The 15,738-nt window shown below is 33.7% G+C and overlaps 1 protein-coding gene across 6 annotated transcripts; it reads right to left on the bottom strand.

Annotated features, from left to right (window-relative positions):
- Window positions 1-287: 287 nt before the first annotated feature.
- Window positions 288-8,115, bottom strand: LOC129305198 (uncharacterized protein At4g18490). 6 transcript variants are annotated; one of them, XM_054945175.1, is made up of 15 exons: window positions 7,835-8,115; window positions 6,761-6,909; window positions 6,018-6,147; window positions 5,450-5,755; window positions 4,573-5,373; window positions 4,171-4,359; window positions 3,959-4,096; window positions 3,677-3,814; window positions 2,525-2,701; window positions 2,266-2,443; window positions 1,607-1,674; window positions 1,479-1,515; window positions 1,149-1,319; window positions 758-868; window positions 288-670 (listed from the first exon to the last, which is right to left on the bottom strand). In XM_054945175.1, exons 2-15 carry the CDS (start codon window positions 6,819-6,821, stop codon window positions 623-625), a joined length of 2,553 nt encoding a protein of 850 aa, XP_054801150.1. In that variant the 5' UTR covers window positions 6,822-6,909; window positions 7,835-8,115; the 3' UTR covers window positions 288-622. The 6 variants fall into 6 exon arrangements, with proteins under 6 accessions (XP_054801150.1, XP_054801152.1, XP_054801149.1 ...); XM_054945174.1 differs by having other exon boundaries at window positions 289-670; window positions 6,761-6,862; XM_054945176.1 differs by having other exon boundaries at window positions 289-670; window positions 6,761-6,814.
- Between the last annotated feature and the right edge of the window lie 7,623 nt (window positions 8,116-15,738).

The following is a 15,738-nucleotide window of genomic DNA, read 5'->3' as shown; positions in this document are numbered from 1 at the left end:
GGTGGTGTTTTGTAGGTCAAGCTTTGTTAAGATATGCACGTGCGCGACAAATCAGGACGAGCTATTTCATCTACAGAGCCTAAAACCCTTTGGATTGGAGAGCATATTCAATAGGGATAGCATGTCCCCGAAATAAATTTAAGTGTGGTCAGGAAGCTTTTCGTTTTCTTTCTTTTTTTTGGGATAGATGTCATGTTTTGAGTATTTCAATTATTGAAGGAACTTGGGTGTATATAATATATATCCTACAAATATTGCTAATTACTAATATTACAATTACTAATTTAAAAATATCAATATCAATTTTACAACCGCATGCGCCACACAAGTGCGTAAAAATACTCGATTGATGCATCTTCATCGCCGAAGACTTCAGGGTAAACGCTTGAAGAGGCCAAAATACAGCCATCAAGTGTCAGATTCATAACGTTGTATGAGGTTTTACTGACAGATTTAAGAGATCCAGTCTAGAGAAAATAACTTTGACCCTAAATTCAAATGATGACTGGTAACCTGACGGCATTGATATGTGATAAAGCAGCGAAAAATGTACAGTAGAAGACGAGAAATTATTGTCCACCTAAATGTACACAGACCTCTGCATGCGACGGTTTGCCTCCCATCAAGTTTGAATCGCCTTGGACATCACAAGTTTCTGAACCTTCCGAATGTTCACAAATGTTAAGGCATAACCAGAGTTTATTTCTATAACAAATTAAAAATGAAGAAATGACAGGAAAGGAGATGATGAGGATATTTTTTCTTCATAAATGGGATGATTCAGCATCAACAAGTTATTGTCATTTACAACTGCTCGAACTATTAATTCCTTCGCTTCCTCGTGCTTCTTTTTCAGCTTATTGCAAATCTGCATGAAAATCACATTTAAAAACTTTCAGTGATGCTACGATTTGCTTTTCTTTTTTCATTTTCTGTTTTTCCTTTCTAAGATACTGCATGCCTGGATGAATATGCCGTTAGCATGGGAAAATTTATGAGAGATTGTGTCAAATTTTAAAATAATTGCAATCAAAAGTACAACAGCAAAAACATTATCCCATCAAGTAGAGTTGGCTAGATAAATTGCATAACACTAACCCCCTGATTAAAAATAATAATAATAATAATAACAACTAGTTTTTACTCACATCTTCAAGTTCCTTTGTATATGCTTCAGCCTTTTCGACATTGCTGTTGTCTTCCACAAATGCAGAAGCGGGTAGTTTCACTTCCATCAGGTTAATCCCCGATGGACATTGAAGTTCCGATGTGGGAGTATTGCAGAGTAAGCTGTTGGGCCTACTCTCTTTAGTCTCTACCTGAATTTCATGAAAGTAAAACTGGGTGCTTTATAAAGAGAAACAAAACTGGTATTTAAAACTTTCAGGATTAAAATCCTCATCTCGTTGCATGTTACCAGTCGTCATCAAATATGTCAATGCGTCAGATACGATACTCCCAAGCCCTAAATAATATACCTTTTCAACAACTTTTTCTGGACACTCCGTCGAATTGCTGCAGTTATTTAGAAATATATTACTGGTCCAGCAACGAATTAAAAAAGGAAAACAACAAATAATAAAAATAATTAGTTGTTCAGTAAAACCTGATTTCACTAGGACAATGACGGAGTCGCTTCAGGGACGTTAGGGGCGCTAAGTCCGCTTCCGAAACCTGCAAATTTTGAGTATAGTTGTACTAAAATTTGGTTTAAGTATGTGTATGATTTCTTTTTCACGAAAAGTTATGGAAGCTTCAATTACTATATTTGTGATGTTCTTCCTAAATTGCACATTCTTTTCTGAAAGAGAAAGAAACAAGGTATACATAATACATTCCAAGTTTCCAACAACCGATAATTAATTGATTGATTAAATGATTAAAAGTTATAGTTAATACTTATCCTTTTGAATTTTGAAATTAAAAAAGGAGGGAGAGGGTTATATGCAATTGTTTACTCATTTATCAATTACTTAAATTAATTGATTATGGGCCAAATGAAATATGTCAGACTGGGGAGTGGGGACCCAAATTTTCAACAAACTCCAACCAGAAGCGGGAAAACCTAGTGGGAAGAGGATCGTGGATCAAACGACATAATTTTTTTAAAAAATGACCCTAGCCTTGACGGCAGTATAACAGATATGACAATAGGATGCTAAGGGAAATCATGGAGCGGATTCAACCTACATGAGGGGTTAGTCCTTCCTTCAGTCATCCAGAAAGGGAGAAAACAAAGGAAGGGGGGGTCATTAAACTCCAAACCTCATTAGTTTTTCTTCTCTTCAAGAAAGGGATCGCAGGATTTTGATTCCCAGCACTTTCAAGAAGATGGTCAATCTTTGCTGTTATGCCTCGCATCTCCATATATTCAGAGTTTAGTGGGGAGTTAGTTTCTTTCAGATGTCTATGAGCTGATAATCCCTTGTCAGTTTTAACACCCCTGAGATAACATATCAGCTGTCACTCAAAGCCAATTACTTGTTAATTGACTGATGAATAAGTAGTACACTTAGCATCATACTTTGGAGTCTTATAGCCGATCTTCACAGCTTTAATTGAAGAAAGTTTGTTTTCATCTATTGTTACCCTTAAATTCTTAAAGGATTCCTTCTCTGAATTTTGAGCATGAAGATTCGCAGGAATCTTGTTAGCATGTCTAGCTGCTTTCTCATTTAAGCAGGAAGGATTAACATGAGAACTGCAAAAACACCCACAGAAAGGCAAATTATGAGCCATCAGTATTATAATCCCCAGAAAGTCTTTTTGAAATGAAAACTAAAACATCTGAATGAAGTCTTGTAAGGTAATTGCATAGCATAACCATTTCAAAACCAAATCATACTGAAACAAGCAATTAACATGCAGAAAGGAAAGGAAAGCAATAACAATGTGAGAGTCCAGTATTGATCAGTCAGCAATATGGTCAAGAGAAAACCATTGTAAACTAAGCATCAGTCTGAACATTAAGGCACAATTTATTTAACAACAGAAAACCAGACTGCAATCATTACCACACATCCTTTCACTGTTCCATGATAGGATGTGATTTTCATTGATTGAATCAATGAATTTGAAGTACTCATATGTATATGCATCATCTACAAATTCCTCCCCTATACATTCACATATTTATTTATCCATTCTTTGGCTAATATTTTTGCCACTATCAAGGAAAGCAATAACAATGTGAGAGTCCAGTATTGATCAGTCAGCAATATGGTCAAGGGAAAACCATTGTAAACTAAGCATCAGTCTGAACATTAAGGCACAATTTATTTAACAACAGAAAACCAGACTGCAATCATTACCACACATCCTTTCACTGTTCCATGATAGGATGTGATTTTCATTGATTGAATCAATGAATTTGAAGTACTTATATGTATATGCATCATCTACAAATTCCTCCCCTATACATTCACATATTTATTTATCCATTCTTTGGCTAATATTTTTGCCACTATCCAGGAAAGCTAGCACTTATCAGGCCGAATGTTTCCCGCCAACTGCTTCTTAAGGATAAATAGTATCAAGAGAATTCTTTTGCCAATTTAGTCCATATTAATGCAAGTTGCCAAAGCTTATCATACAAAGTCCTGTTTATATGGTTACTTGTGTGCTTATGTATTATACTTCCAAATTGAGTAGTAATGATCGAATAAAGCTGCCTTACCTCAGAATATTAACATCTTTAGAGGACATATCAGTATCTAGCAACGTGATTTTGCTTTTCTTTACTTCTTTGAGAATTGGCTGTTTGGTTTCAGTTAACTTTCCTCCATTTTGAATATCATCCGAAACAATACCCTTCCTAATCATGATCACAAATGACAGCCACAATAATAGCAAATAGCAATCAAAGTTCCACAAATTCATCGCATGTGCAATTACTTAATCTTTTGAGAAATATAGGAACTTCTAGTAGATTATTGAGATACAGGAATAGATATCTGACCCGGCATTAATAAGAATTTTAACATCATCTTTACCACCAAGCAATGTCAATTCATCTCTCACTGATTTGGTGGCAGGTGGAGTTGAATCACTAACCAATCTAGTTCCACATTCTGCGTCATTCGATTTGAAGTTATCCCTGTTGAAAGCTTTGTAAGACACAATACTATTGAAAGGCAAAAAATTATAAATGTTGTGACAAGCATGACATACCTTGCTTTGATTATGGATCCAAGCTGCATGTCACCAGTTATTTTGCAGCCAAAGAAGGTGCCCTTAGTGCTAGTTGCCAATGACTTCTGATTTAAAAGAACGTTGTCCTCTGATTTGCTGAAAAATATTGACTGCATACGTTTGATTTTTTTATCTTTCACCAGCATCATTTCATCAACTACAGGTTTACTGCATCAAGTGATAAAAAATTGTTAAAAACGATGTAAAATTCAACTGAAACATGCTCTTTGCACCTTCAAGTAAGTACTTCAATGTTCAATCCTCATTTTACAGGACAGGATATGAATTGAGTGCGCACAACCATCAGCAACTTAAGCTATTCTAGAATAAAATTACTAACTTATGTTGATTCCTAACCCAAAAGACAATAAATAGTTAGACCTGCTTGTTGTAGCCAAATGATCCTCCAAAGTTGATTTTTGGTTTTCCTTTAAGTCATTGTCAAGCGAAATCTTCTTTGACACATCTTCCGTAGTATTCTTTTCAAAACTTGAGTCATTCTTAACTGGATGAGGTTCACCTGTTGCTTCTGCTTGGGTGTTGCTGCCAAACTTATTCACTTCTTCATCACTACTTTCTAATTTTTTTATTTGAAGTGAGGATGAATTCTCTAATGGTACTTTTACTCCATGAGGGTCCACACATATTGCCTTATTATTAATGACATTTTGCTCACCACCAGAACTAGTAATTATTTTTGTGCCCGGAGAATAAACTTCAATATGCTGATCTGGAATATTGTCTTGGTTTGAGACATTCCGGTCAATGGTTTGAGAAGATGGGTTGTCAATCTCTTGAGATAATGATTCTGAGTTTCTGCTCATAGGTATTTCTCTTTTTTGATCCTTTTCTTCTGTTCTTAGAGCTGAAGATCTAGCTTCACCTAACATGTCCAGCTTCCCAGATGATGAAACTTTCGGCACAGAATCATCCTGCATGAAATCTAGATCCCTTTCATTACCTTCCATAGTATACACTTTTGAGCTTTCCACCGTCTCTGATGATTGAGGCTTCGAAATTATGGCATCAGTAGATGCACGGCCATGTTCATCATCGTTGGTTTTAGGTTCTTTAGCAACTTCACTATCAATTTCATGTGGAGTAACTCCTTTTTTAGCCAGATTGGTGGTGGAGGTCCTATTTCCTTTCAACAAGCTTGAATCAAGATTGAAGCTATCCATCCTGAACCATTTAAAGAAACAGTAATCATGAGCTTCAAGTATCAAAATTGCATCCTTGAATAATTTCTTCCACTTACTCATTGAAATCAAAGTTGAAATCAAAACTGCGTCCTCTTCCTTCTTTTGCACCAGAACATTCTCCTGCTTTATTCTCCTTAGACTTTGCAGGTTTTTTGGGTGAGCAGGAAAAATCAAAGTCTGGCATGTCTCCTTTATTCTCACGTTTCTCCGGTGAGCATGTAAAATCAAGGTCTGATATGTCTCCCTTACTCTCCTTAGACTTTGTAGGTTTTTTGGGCGAGCATGAAAAATCAAGGTCTGACATATCCATCTTAAATGATGATATCTTATCAAACTCACCATCCAGACTGAAATCCATGTCCCTATAAACAAAAAAGTTAGTATATATTTGTAACTACTTTTTGGCTGTAAATGACTGCATAGCTTCGGGAAAAGTAAAATAGCTCACATTCAACTTAATTCATCATCATATTACACTCCCCCCAGTATACGAGCAAAATATAAATAAGGAGAAAATGTAAAATCATCATTCCAAAACAGTGGTTTCATTGTGCATTGTCAATAATATACTTACTAACATTATTTTATTTAGAAACAAATAACTCTAACTTCAGCATGACCTACAGTTTTCTGAAATTGAATGGCTTTTTCTTTCCTTTAGTAGTAACACTGTCAAAGCTAAAATCCATTGCATCATCATCTGCCACAGATATTGATTTCCAGGAGCTAAGAAAGTCCTTTCCAATGCCCTCTTCTGTTCAAAATAAAGAAGGTAATGGTTACATTATATCACATTGTCACTGTTGTAACTGAAAGAAGAAACAATAATTGGTGTCCGCAGGGTTAGCAAGAAATGCATTCTCACATTTATAAGAAATTTTCAGAACTTAGAATTTTGCAGCAATACATAGAACAATTAAAACAAGATATTATATAAGATCAGTCATGTAAAGCAAGTAGCATCCCTCAATTGTTTTTATTTTATTTTATTTTATTTTTTTGTTGGGGGTGATGAAACTGTGTTTCAGAGTATATTATTATCTCCAAACTCCATTTTTTCTCATTTCATGCTTCTCAGTCCACATAAGAAGTCCAATAATGAGATTCAATGTAGCAAGGACTCTAGTAACAGCAAAGCTATATGGTGGCAACTATTGGTTTCTTTTTGTTGTCACACTTGCTTATATATGTTATAAGCCATCACCTGCATTATTGCTAAAACAACACTGCAAAATGGAAATGCATCACGTAATGTCAAATTATAAATTCATTACTGCTTGTCATACTTGTTTCCATGAAAATATTATGTAGAGTATACTTGTCATAATAATGGTATCCTGGATACAAAGGTAAAGTCGGAGAATAACCTTTCAGTGAAGTTCCCTCCTTTGAATCTACAGATGAGGTTTCCTGTTGTTGGTCTGTCATTATTTGAAACTGTAAATCTTCTGATTCGCTTCTCAACTACACTGAAATTGTCATATTCCAATTCAAAATGTTGATCTATGAATGCCACCTAGTAGGAAAGGGGAAAATACTAAAATAAAGTAGGAAAAGGAGAAACAATAAAATAAAATAAAAATGGCATCGAGTATGATAGATATTTGGGGGAAAAAAATGGGAAAACACTTAGGTGTACATGTCAAAATGACAATATATATATATATATATCTCCTTTAGCGACTAGGTAACAGCGAGAAAGAAAGGAAATCAAAACGGGAAGTAAAATAATGTTATCGAGCATTGTGTTCAAGTCAGCCATAAAAGCAAAAAAATTTCACTCAGTTCAAACAGAATTAACCACTTTCAAATTGACACATAAAATTAGAGCATGAATTTCTACGGCGTAATCTATACATTTAGAGGCATTCGAGTAGTGTCCGAACGCCTTGTATCATAGGTGGACCTATATACTACACTGCCCCCGTTGAAATCTTTGTAATATGCATAGTTGATATAATAACATTTTAATATTTGTTCCAGATGCTTTGACACAACTCAGCCAAGTCATTCACAAGATCATAAATCACAAATACCTTGAGAATTTTCTAAACTGATGATAATATTAAAAGATTAATAAACAGAATACCAATACACAACAAATCCAACATCGCAAAACAACACAATCCAAATCATACAAGCCGCTAGTAATCAAAATGAAGAAGAAAGAAGCATAATAGCCAATTACACATCATTCAAGCAAAAACTAGTACCAGGAAAAAAAAAAAATCAATCCGTAATATTCCCAAATTCAAAGCGTCAATATTAAAACGATCACACGACCAGATTCGAAGCCAAATTAAAATGAAAATTCAAAACAAACGAAGAACAAACACGCTGGGAAGAGAGCTGGGGAACAAATTCAAATCTAGATTCAATGTCAGATTGAACAAATCAATCTCACAGGATTTTGGAAGTAGAGAAAGCCCTAGAGTTCGAACCTTCTTCAATGCTTGCCTGAGAACAACCAAGCAGGCCTGACAACGGTGAACGGCGTCCGACGGAGTGTGGAATACTTGTTCGTCGATGAGTAGAAATGGATCCGCTACTCACGAGGAATGATAAGGAAACAGATGAAAAAAATCCACAGCTACAAGGTAGAGATGAATTTGACAGCTTCCAGTGGAGAGTTATGGAGTGTTATTGTTCAAAACTACTTCAAGCATCCGCGAGCAACGGTTCCAAACTTCAAAAGGCGGGAACTCGCGGAATTCATTGATTCTTTTTTCTTCTTGCTCAGGGTATAAATATTTTATTGAATGTGATAACGCTAATTTTTCAAAATTATAAGAAGCGAGTGATTTTATATCAATTACATAAAAAATTGATACTATATTATTCACAGAATAAAGAAAATGCGTATATATAATATGCTCTATTTATTTAAAAAATATAAAATATTTTTAATTAAATCTTATTTATTAGTAAAATAATTACTTGTCTTTAAATTAATATTATCTTTGTATATTTATCATTATTTAATAAAATATTTTATTCTAAAAAAAATATAAAGTAATTTATTTATTAGAAATATTTAAAAAAATGTAATAATTATATCTTGAATAGTTATTAATGGAATTAAATGAGATGGGATGGGATAGAATGGGATGGAGAGAAACGAAATGAAACACTCCATTATTTGGGAGGGAATAAATAATTTTATTTAATTTAAAAATAATTATAAAATTAATAAATTTTAATTAAATATAATTATTTTTTTAAATTTCACAGTGAAGGAAGTGAAAGAATAAAAGTTGGTGAAAATTGTAAAAGAAAGAGAATAATTTTATAATAATATTATTTATATCATATATTTTATTCTCGACTCTCTAAAATGGAGGTCAATAAAATCATTTTATGACAGTAATAGATGGTTTGAAAGTAAAGTTGGGAATAAGGATCGGGCTTGATGGGCCACCCATTTAAACTCGTTTTTAATAAGAGTTTGGGCTTAAAAATTTAATGGCTTTTAGGATAATCGGGCTTCGAAGCCCAGCCCTTTTAAGCCCTAAAAAAAGGGCTTGGGCCTGGACGGCCTGCTAAGCTCGTTTATTTATTTATTTATTTTTTTGCTTTTATATTGAACTTTAGAGAATGGCCGAATTGGGGTTGAACTTCCAACCTTCAAAGAAACACTACGTAACACACTTGTACACAGTCTCTCAATCTCTCACTCTCAAACCTATAACAAAGTTGAAAATAACATTTTATTTGTGGATGGTGATGAGGGAGATCTTAATTAGTGTTGATAATGACTTTTGTCTTTATCTTATTTGGATTTCTAAATCTTGTGTTTATTTTTTAAATTATGTGAGACTTTGATTTGATATATCTTAAATTTTAAAATACTCTAAATAAATTAAAATATTAAATTTTATTTTATTTTTTTTCGTAAACGAGCTTATGGACTCGGCCCTAAGCCCTTTGAATAAAGGTTGGGTTTCAATTTTTGGGTGAAATTGGGGCAATTGGGCTTTCAGACTTAGGCCCATAAGGGCTGAGTCCAAATAGGTCGAGCCTGCCAGTTTACCAACTTTATTTGAAAGGCCATCATATCCCCACCCATTCCATCTTTTGAAAACAAAAAACAAAAAAAAAAACAAAGAAAGAAAATTTTCCAAACATCACCTGAGCAAGTTGTCAATCTTCCATCTGTGTGAGAATTTTTTTTAACTGGGTAGCCAAACGTTGCAAGCAGCTTGACGATTCAGACTTTTTTTTAAGGGGTAAATTTTGATAAGTGTAACAATTTTATTTTTAAATTATTTTTTCGAGAAGCATTAGGTACTCTATAAAAGTGGTTTTTTTCCCCTCGAAAGAATAGTTTAAAGATAAAATTATCTTACTTATGAGTACAATAATAAAATGGGAGAATGATATTGTTGTCAATACAGTTTAATTCAGTTGTCAATGGACCTTACAATAATTAATTTTCTTATGTGAAATCTAACTATAATTCTCCTTAATAAAATTGCTCCTTGAAAAAAAAGCTTAATGGTAAAATTTCACCTCAGTTTTTTTTTTAATACCGCTGTGCTTCCCAAACCCCAAAGTCCGAGGTTTTTAGATGAGTTGTTTATGGTGCAGGAAAAGAAATATCAGAAATTAGATTTTGTTTTTGTAATTTTACTTTCATATATTTGTTGTTAATTTTAAAAAATAAATAAATGCAAAAATGCATGAGATTCATCAATTGATAAATTAGTAATAATAATTAACGAATAGACTTAAAGTTAGAAGCACACATTATTGTTTTGGACTCCATGCATGAAATGATCTCTTCTATTATATTTTTAAATTTTAAAGATACAGAAATTATTTTTATATATAAACATATATATTGATATTTTGATGATAATAGGGTAAAGGCAAAGCACCCGAATTATATTATTCTAGCTCAAAATAGTCGTTGGGCTAGTACAACCCATAATGTGTCCACAACCCTGAGCAGACATAAAATGAATAATATCAAAATCACAAGTTCGCTAACCAATCTGCATTCTCTCACAACATTGAAGAACTTATGGATGAAGATTAGGTAAATGATTCTCTTGGAGATGATCTTCTAAATGAAGACTTCAAGAATTCTAACATAAGGGATGATCTTGAAGATGACGATGTTAGTGATGAGAAATTAGAGGAAACGCAAGCTATTACCAACATTTAACCTCCCCCAAGTTTTTTAACTCTTTTTCCTTCTTATGGAAGTATTACATTAGAATTGTAGGGGAGCTTGTGCCAAGAGTTTTCCCTCTCGGTTAAGAGAAATCACTAGAATGTATAACACTTAAATTCTCATTTTAATTGAAACTAGAACTAGTAGGACCAGAGTTGATAATATTGTTAAAAAACTTGGCTTTCCTAATTGGATTTGATGGAAGCAACTAGCTATGCAGGTGGTATTTACTTCTTGTGGAATGATGATGTGATCAATATTGAATATATTCACTCCAATATTCAACTTCTATACTGTAAAGTCAATATTTTATCTAATAATACCTCTTATTTCCTTTCTTTTGTGTATGGGGATCTTAATCCAAATAATCGTAACAACTATGGGACTTCATAATCAATCTCGCTGACAACATTACTGATTCTTGGCTTGTAGTTGGTGATTTTAACACTTACCTTTCTTGTGATGACAAGAAAGGTGGCCACAAATATAATTGGAGATCAATGAGACAATTTATACAATGTGTCAATTCTTCCAATCTCCTTGAATTAAGCTATTTCAAAGATAGATTCAATTAGGAAAAAAGGGCTGTAAAAGAAAGATTGGACTGGGCCTTTTGCAACATTGAATGGAGACTCAACTTCACTCATGCTAATTCTTATCACCTCCTTAAACATGGCTCAGATCATCTTCCAATCAGAATTCAGCTCATGAATAATGATCTACAAGGATATTCCAATAAGCTTGATAGGGGACGCGAAAGTAGAATCATGCTAGTTTAGGGATAAAACCCTAAAACACAACAAAAACAAAAAGAAATAGAAGAAATTTATGATGAAAATAAAGAAAGAAATGAAATAAACAATGAGATAATGATCAAGAATAAGATCCTTTAGAGCACTTGCCTCTAGAAACCTTAACCTTCAAAGACACCACAAGAGTTGATCACGCTCTTAATCACGCCTGTTTCTCACATGGGATGCCACCATAAGTACTAAGGCTCATGAGAATTATAAACACTAAAATGAATAATTTCATTCAACTTCTCTTCCATTTACAAGAGGGAGTATGCCTAATATATATAGGCTCATAGAGAAAACTATTTCCTAAAATTAAAACCCTAATTTCCTAATACTAAAAGAAGAAAGAAAATAATATAAAATAAATATTCGCCACATAATTTAGGAGATGTGATCCTAAAATTATGAGATTACAAAAATTAAAAATTAAAATAATATAATTAATCTTAATCTTTGACTAGACTCAAAATAGAAAACTATGACTAGTCTTGCTTTTTAAGAAAGGGAGTCAAGTCAAAGGACCATTAAAATAGGAAATAATTTAGGAGACAATCAAGAAATCATAAAGAATTTAAAATCATGCCACCCTTGACTTCTTCACTAGGGATTCATGCCTCCTTACTTGCAAGAGGCTTGACTTGTAGTCTTCCTTGCATTGGGCTAGGTTTTGCATTTCTTAGACTTGACTGTTTGTGGATTTAGATTTTAAGCACATTATACACGCTTAGAGGCTCTCCTTTAGGCTTGAGAGGAGTGCACTAATGCTCTTCAAGCTCTTGGACTTCTTGCAAGATTAAACAAGGCTTGCTTCATGGCTTTAGTTCGAGCTCTTGTTATTGGACCTCTAATATGTTGTAAAGGGTCTTTAGGCACGTTGAATTGGAAGTGTTGGGCTCCTTATTCCTTGCCTTAGGCTTCTTTCATACCACCATGCATATGATTACCATCCTTAAGCTTCGTTATCATTAACGCCATGTTATCTGTGCCATGGGGTCCATCAAAGCCTTTTAAATGTCATGCTACTTGGATGCTTAAGGATTCCTTCAATAACATTGTCAAAGAATCCTGGGCCAATAAGAATTGGAAAGAAGGTACCTCCAAACTTGCTATTTCAACTACATGGTGGACTAAGGATAATATTGGCAGTATTTCCTTGAAAAAGAAAAGGATTCTGCACTTAAAGGAATTGACTGCAATTGAAATCATCAGGACAATTACTTCTTTAAGAGACTTGAAAAATCTCTATGGGAAGAGTATAGTAAAGTTCTTATGTAAGAAGAGTTGATCTGGTTTTTAGAAATTTAGATACAAGTGCCTTAAATGGGGAGATAGAAACACAAAATTTTTTCATGCCACAGTGGTTATCAGGAAGAAAAGAAACTAGGTTCTATTCCTGAAAGAAGAAGCTAGTAACTAGATTCAGGACTAAAGCATCCTAAAAAATATGGCTAACTCCTATTTTCAAAACCTTTTCAAAGAGGAGGATTGCAATAAACTTGCTTTGATTACTAGTAGAAATTTCCCACATCTCTTACCAACCCAACTTTATTCCATACATAAAGAGGTGACTGATAAGGAAATTAAAAATACTGCTTTTGATATTGATGCTTTCAAGGCTCCTGGTCCTGATGGCATCAATGCTAGTTTCATTTATTCTTATTAGAATGATGATAAAGATAGCATCATCCATCTTATCAGAAGGGCTTTCAAATAACCAAATATTGTCAATGAAATTAATGATACCTTCATCACATTTCTTTGAAATGTGAGTTATAAAATCATTACAAAAATTCTCTCCAACTATCTCAGAAGTTGTATGAATCATCTTATTAGAGAAAATCAATGCAGTTTTATTCAAGGTAAGTAAAGTAGTGACAATATCATTATTGCCTAAGAGATCATACACTTTATGTATAATAAAACTAAGAAGAAGGGCTTTGTGGCTCTTAAAATTGATCTTGAAAAGGCTTTTGATGGGCTCTCTTCGGATTTCATCAAGGATACCCTCCAATCTATTGGAATTAATGAACATTTTAGGAATATTATTATGGCAGTTGTTTCTACTACACACATGAAAGTCATTTAGAATGGATAGCCATCCCATGAATTCATCCCTTCTCGTGGCATCTGACAGGGGTTTCCTTTCTCTCCTTGCCTTGTTGTCCTTTGCATTAAACATTTAAGTCATTATATTCTTACCAGCATAAACAAAAAAGATTGGAAGCCTATTAATTTAACTACTAACAGGCTGCCAATTTCTCATTTATTCTTTGCCGATGACCTTTTTATTTTTACATATGCATTTCTTGATCAATTGAGGACTATCCAAGAATGTCTCTTTGATTTCTACAATTCCTTTGGACAAAAAATCAACGCATCAAAATCTAAACTCTTCTATTCTCAAAATGTTAATATAAATAGAGCCATGCAGATTAGTAAGGACTTAGGAATTTCGCTAATAGGCAATCTTGAAAAATACCTTAGAATTCCATTAATTCATAAAAGGCAATTAAAGTTAACTTTTTCCCCCCTCCTTGATAAGATGAAATCTCATTTATTTAATTGGAGGGTCGCTATCTTAATATAGCAGGGAAATTTGTTCTCATAAATTTTGTTCTCTATGCCCTTTCCAGCTATACTATGCAGACTATGCTTGTACTAGATAATGTTATAGCTGATCTATAAAGAAGCTCCAGAGACTTTCTTTGGGATTCTTCTAATGGATTTAAGAAACCTCACCTCCTGTCTTGGGATTGCATTACTAATGACGAAAAAAGCTGGTAGACTTGGCTATAAGAAACTTAAAAGTCAAAATATAGCTTATATCATGAACCTATGTTAGGGTTTAATCACGAAACCAAACTGCTTCTAGGTTAGGATTCTTCGTGACAAATACAATTGTAACAAGCCCACTGTTCCTACAGTTCGTGCCCCTAGCTCATCTTCTTATACTTGGAATAGTATCTATAAAGTTTGGGATAGCTTCATGAAGCACATTGGATGGAAAATAGGTAGAGGGAACCAATTTCCTTTTGGTATGATAAATAGACCTCCTCCCTAAGCCTCTTGTCAATTATGCTTATCCAAATGCTAAAGCTATCCTTTATGCTTGAGTTTCAGACTTTTATACAATTATAGGGGAGTGAAATATCAATTAGTTAAGCTGTTACCTACATAAGGATGTGCTTAAGCTTATTTCCCTTGTGCAACCTCCTAATCTCTATAGTGATGAAGATACTATTTACTGGAGGCCTTCAAATGATGGTAACTTTACCATGAAATTTGCCTATAAAGCTATAAAATGTCAGTGCCACCTTCCTATTTTAGAAATTCAGTCTAGAATTTGGAAATGGCTAGCCTATGAGAAAATTAGATTTTTTGTTTAGAAAGCTACTTGGAACCGTCTCTAAATTAACTATGCCTTCACTGATAAGAATAACCCTTGTCTAAAGTTTTTTCCTTACGGATGCAACTCACCAAACTCCTCTATTCACATCTTGCAAGATTGTGAGGAAGCTTGAGAGGTTTGGATGAAATTAGTTAAGCCCTCTAAATTTAATATCTTCTTTTTTCTTCATGTGTAGGAATGGATAACTTGAAATGCAAAGAATGATGTCAAACATTCAAACTCAAGAAGTACTCCTTTACAAAAACTTTTCACACTGCTATACTGGAACATTTGAAAGGCAAGATGGAAGGACCTTTATTTCAAAGAGGATATATCAGGTAAAGATATCAGTTTTATCAATAAACAACAACTAACCCATGATATCAACCTACAGTGGCAAGATTAGCTTATTCAAGGAGGTTGCAAGATATAAAGCAAAACAGAGGCCTCCTAAAATAGGTTAGGCAAGACTCGACATTGATAGATTAGTTAACATCAATAGAGATGTGGCATGTAGAGGTTTGATTCGTGATGCCTATGGTAAATGAATTAAGGGATTTTTTAAATATCTAGGTTATCACCTAAGCACGGCTGCTGAATTACTAGGCATCTTGGAAGGCAACAAGCTTTATTGGGATATTAAACTATCCAAAGTGAACAATTATTCGGACTCTCTTAAAGCTTTATCCTTTATTCAATAAAACTTCTCCAAGAACCATCCTTATTCAAATTATATCGAGAAGATTAGGGAATTCACTATAAGAGATTGGACAATTATTTTCGACCATATGCTAAGAGAAGCAAATAGATGTACTAATTTTCTTGCTCACCAAGCTTCCAACAATAATTTCAAGCTAATGATCTTTCATGAACTACCTTCTAGGTGTAGTAATATCATATATTTTGATATGACAGGATAGTTTTTCTTTTTGCATGGGTGTTAAAAAGTTATATGCACTAGTTACAATGAGCATACAAAAGACT

Source organism: Prosopis cineraria, unplaced genomic scaffold, assembly GCF_029017545.1.
Source record: "Prosopis cineraria cultivar Desert tree isolate PC_DT_omini unplaced genomic scaffold, ASM2901754v1 PC3, whole genome shotgun sequence".
Taxonomy (NCBI): Eukaryota; Viridiplantae; Streptophyta; class Magnoliopsida; order Fabales; family Fabaceae; genus Prosopis; species Prosopis cineraria.
This window is presented reverse-complemented; position numbering and strand designations above follow the sequence as displayed.

Bases quoted from the DNA above. Each gene is read 5' to 3' on its own strand.
- LOC129305198 (XM_054945175.1), bottom strand. From the start codon at position 6,821: ATGACAGACCAACAACAGGAAACCTCATCTGTAGATTCAAAGGAGGGA. The intron at 4,097-4,170 runs GTATGTCATGCT...AGCTTTCAACAG, and splicing joins GGATCCATAATCAAAGCAAG to GGATAACTTCAAATCGAATG. The intron at 2,444-2,524 runs GTATGATGCTAA...ATGTTATCTCAG, and splicing joins ATCGGCTATAAGACTCCAAA to GGGTGTTAAAACTGACAAGG.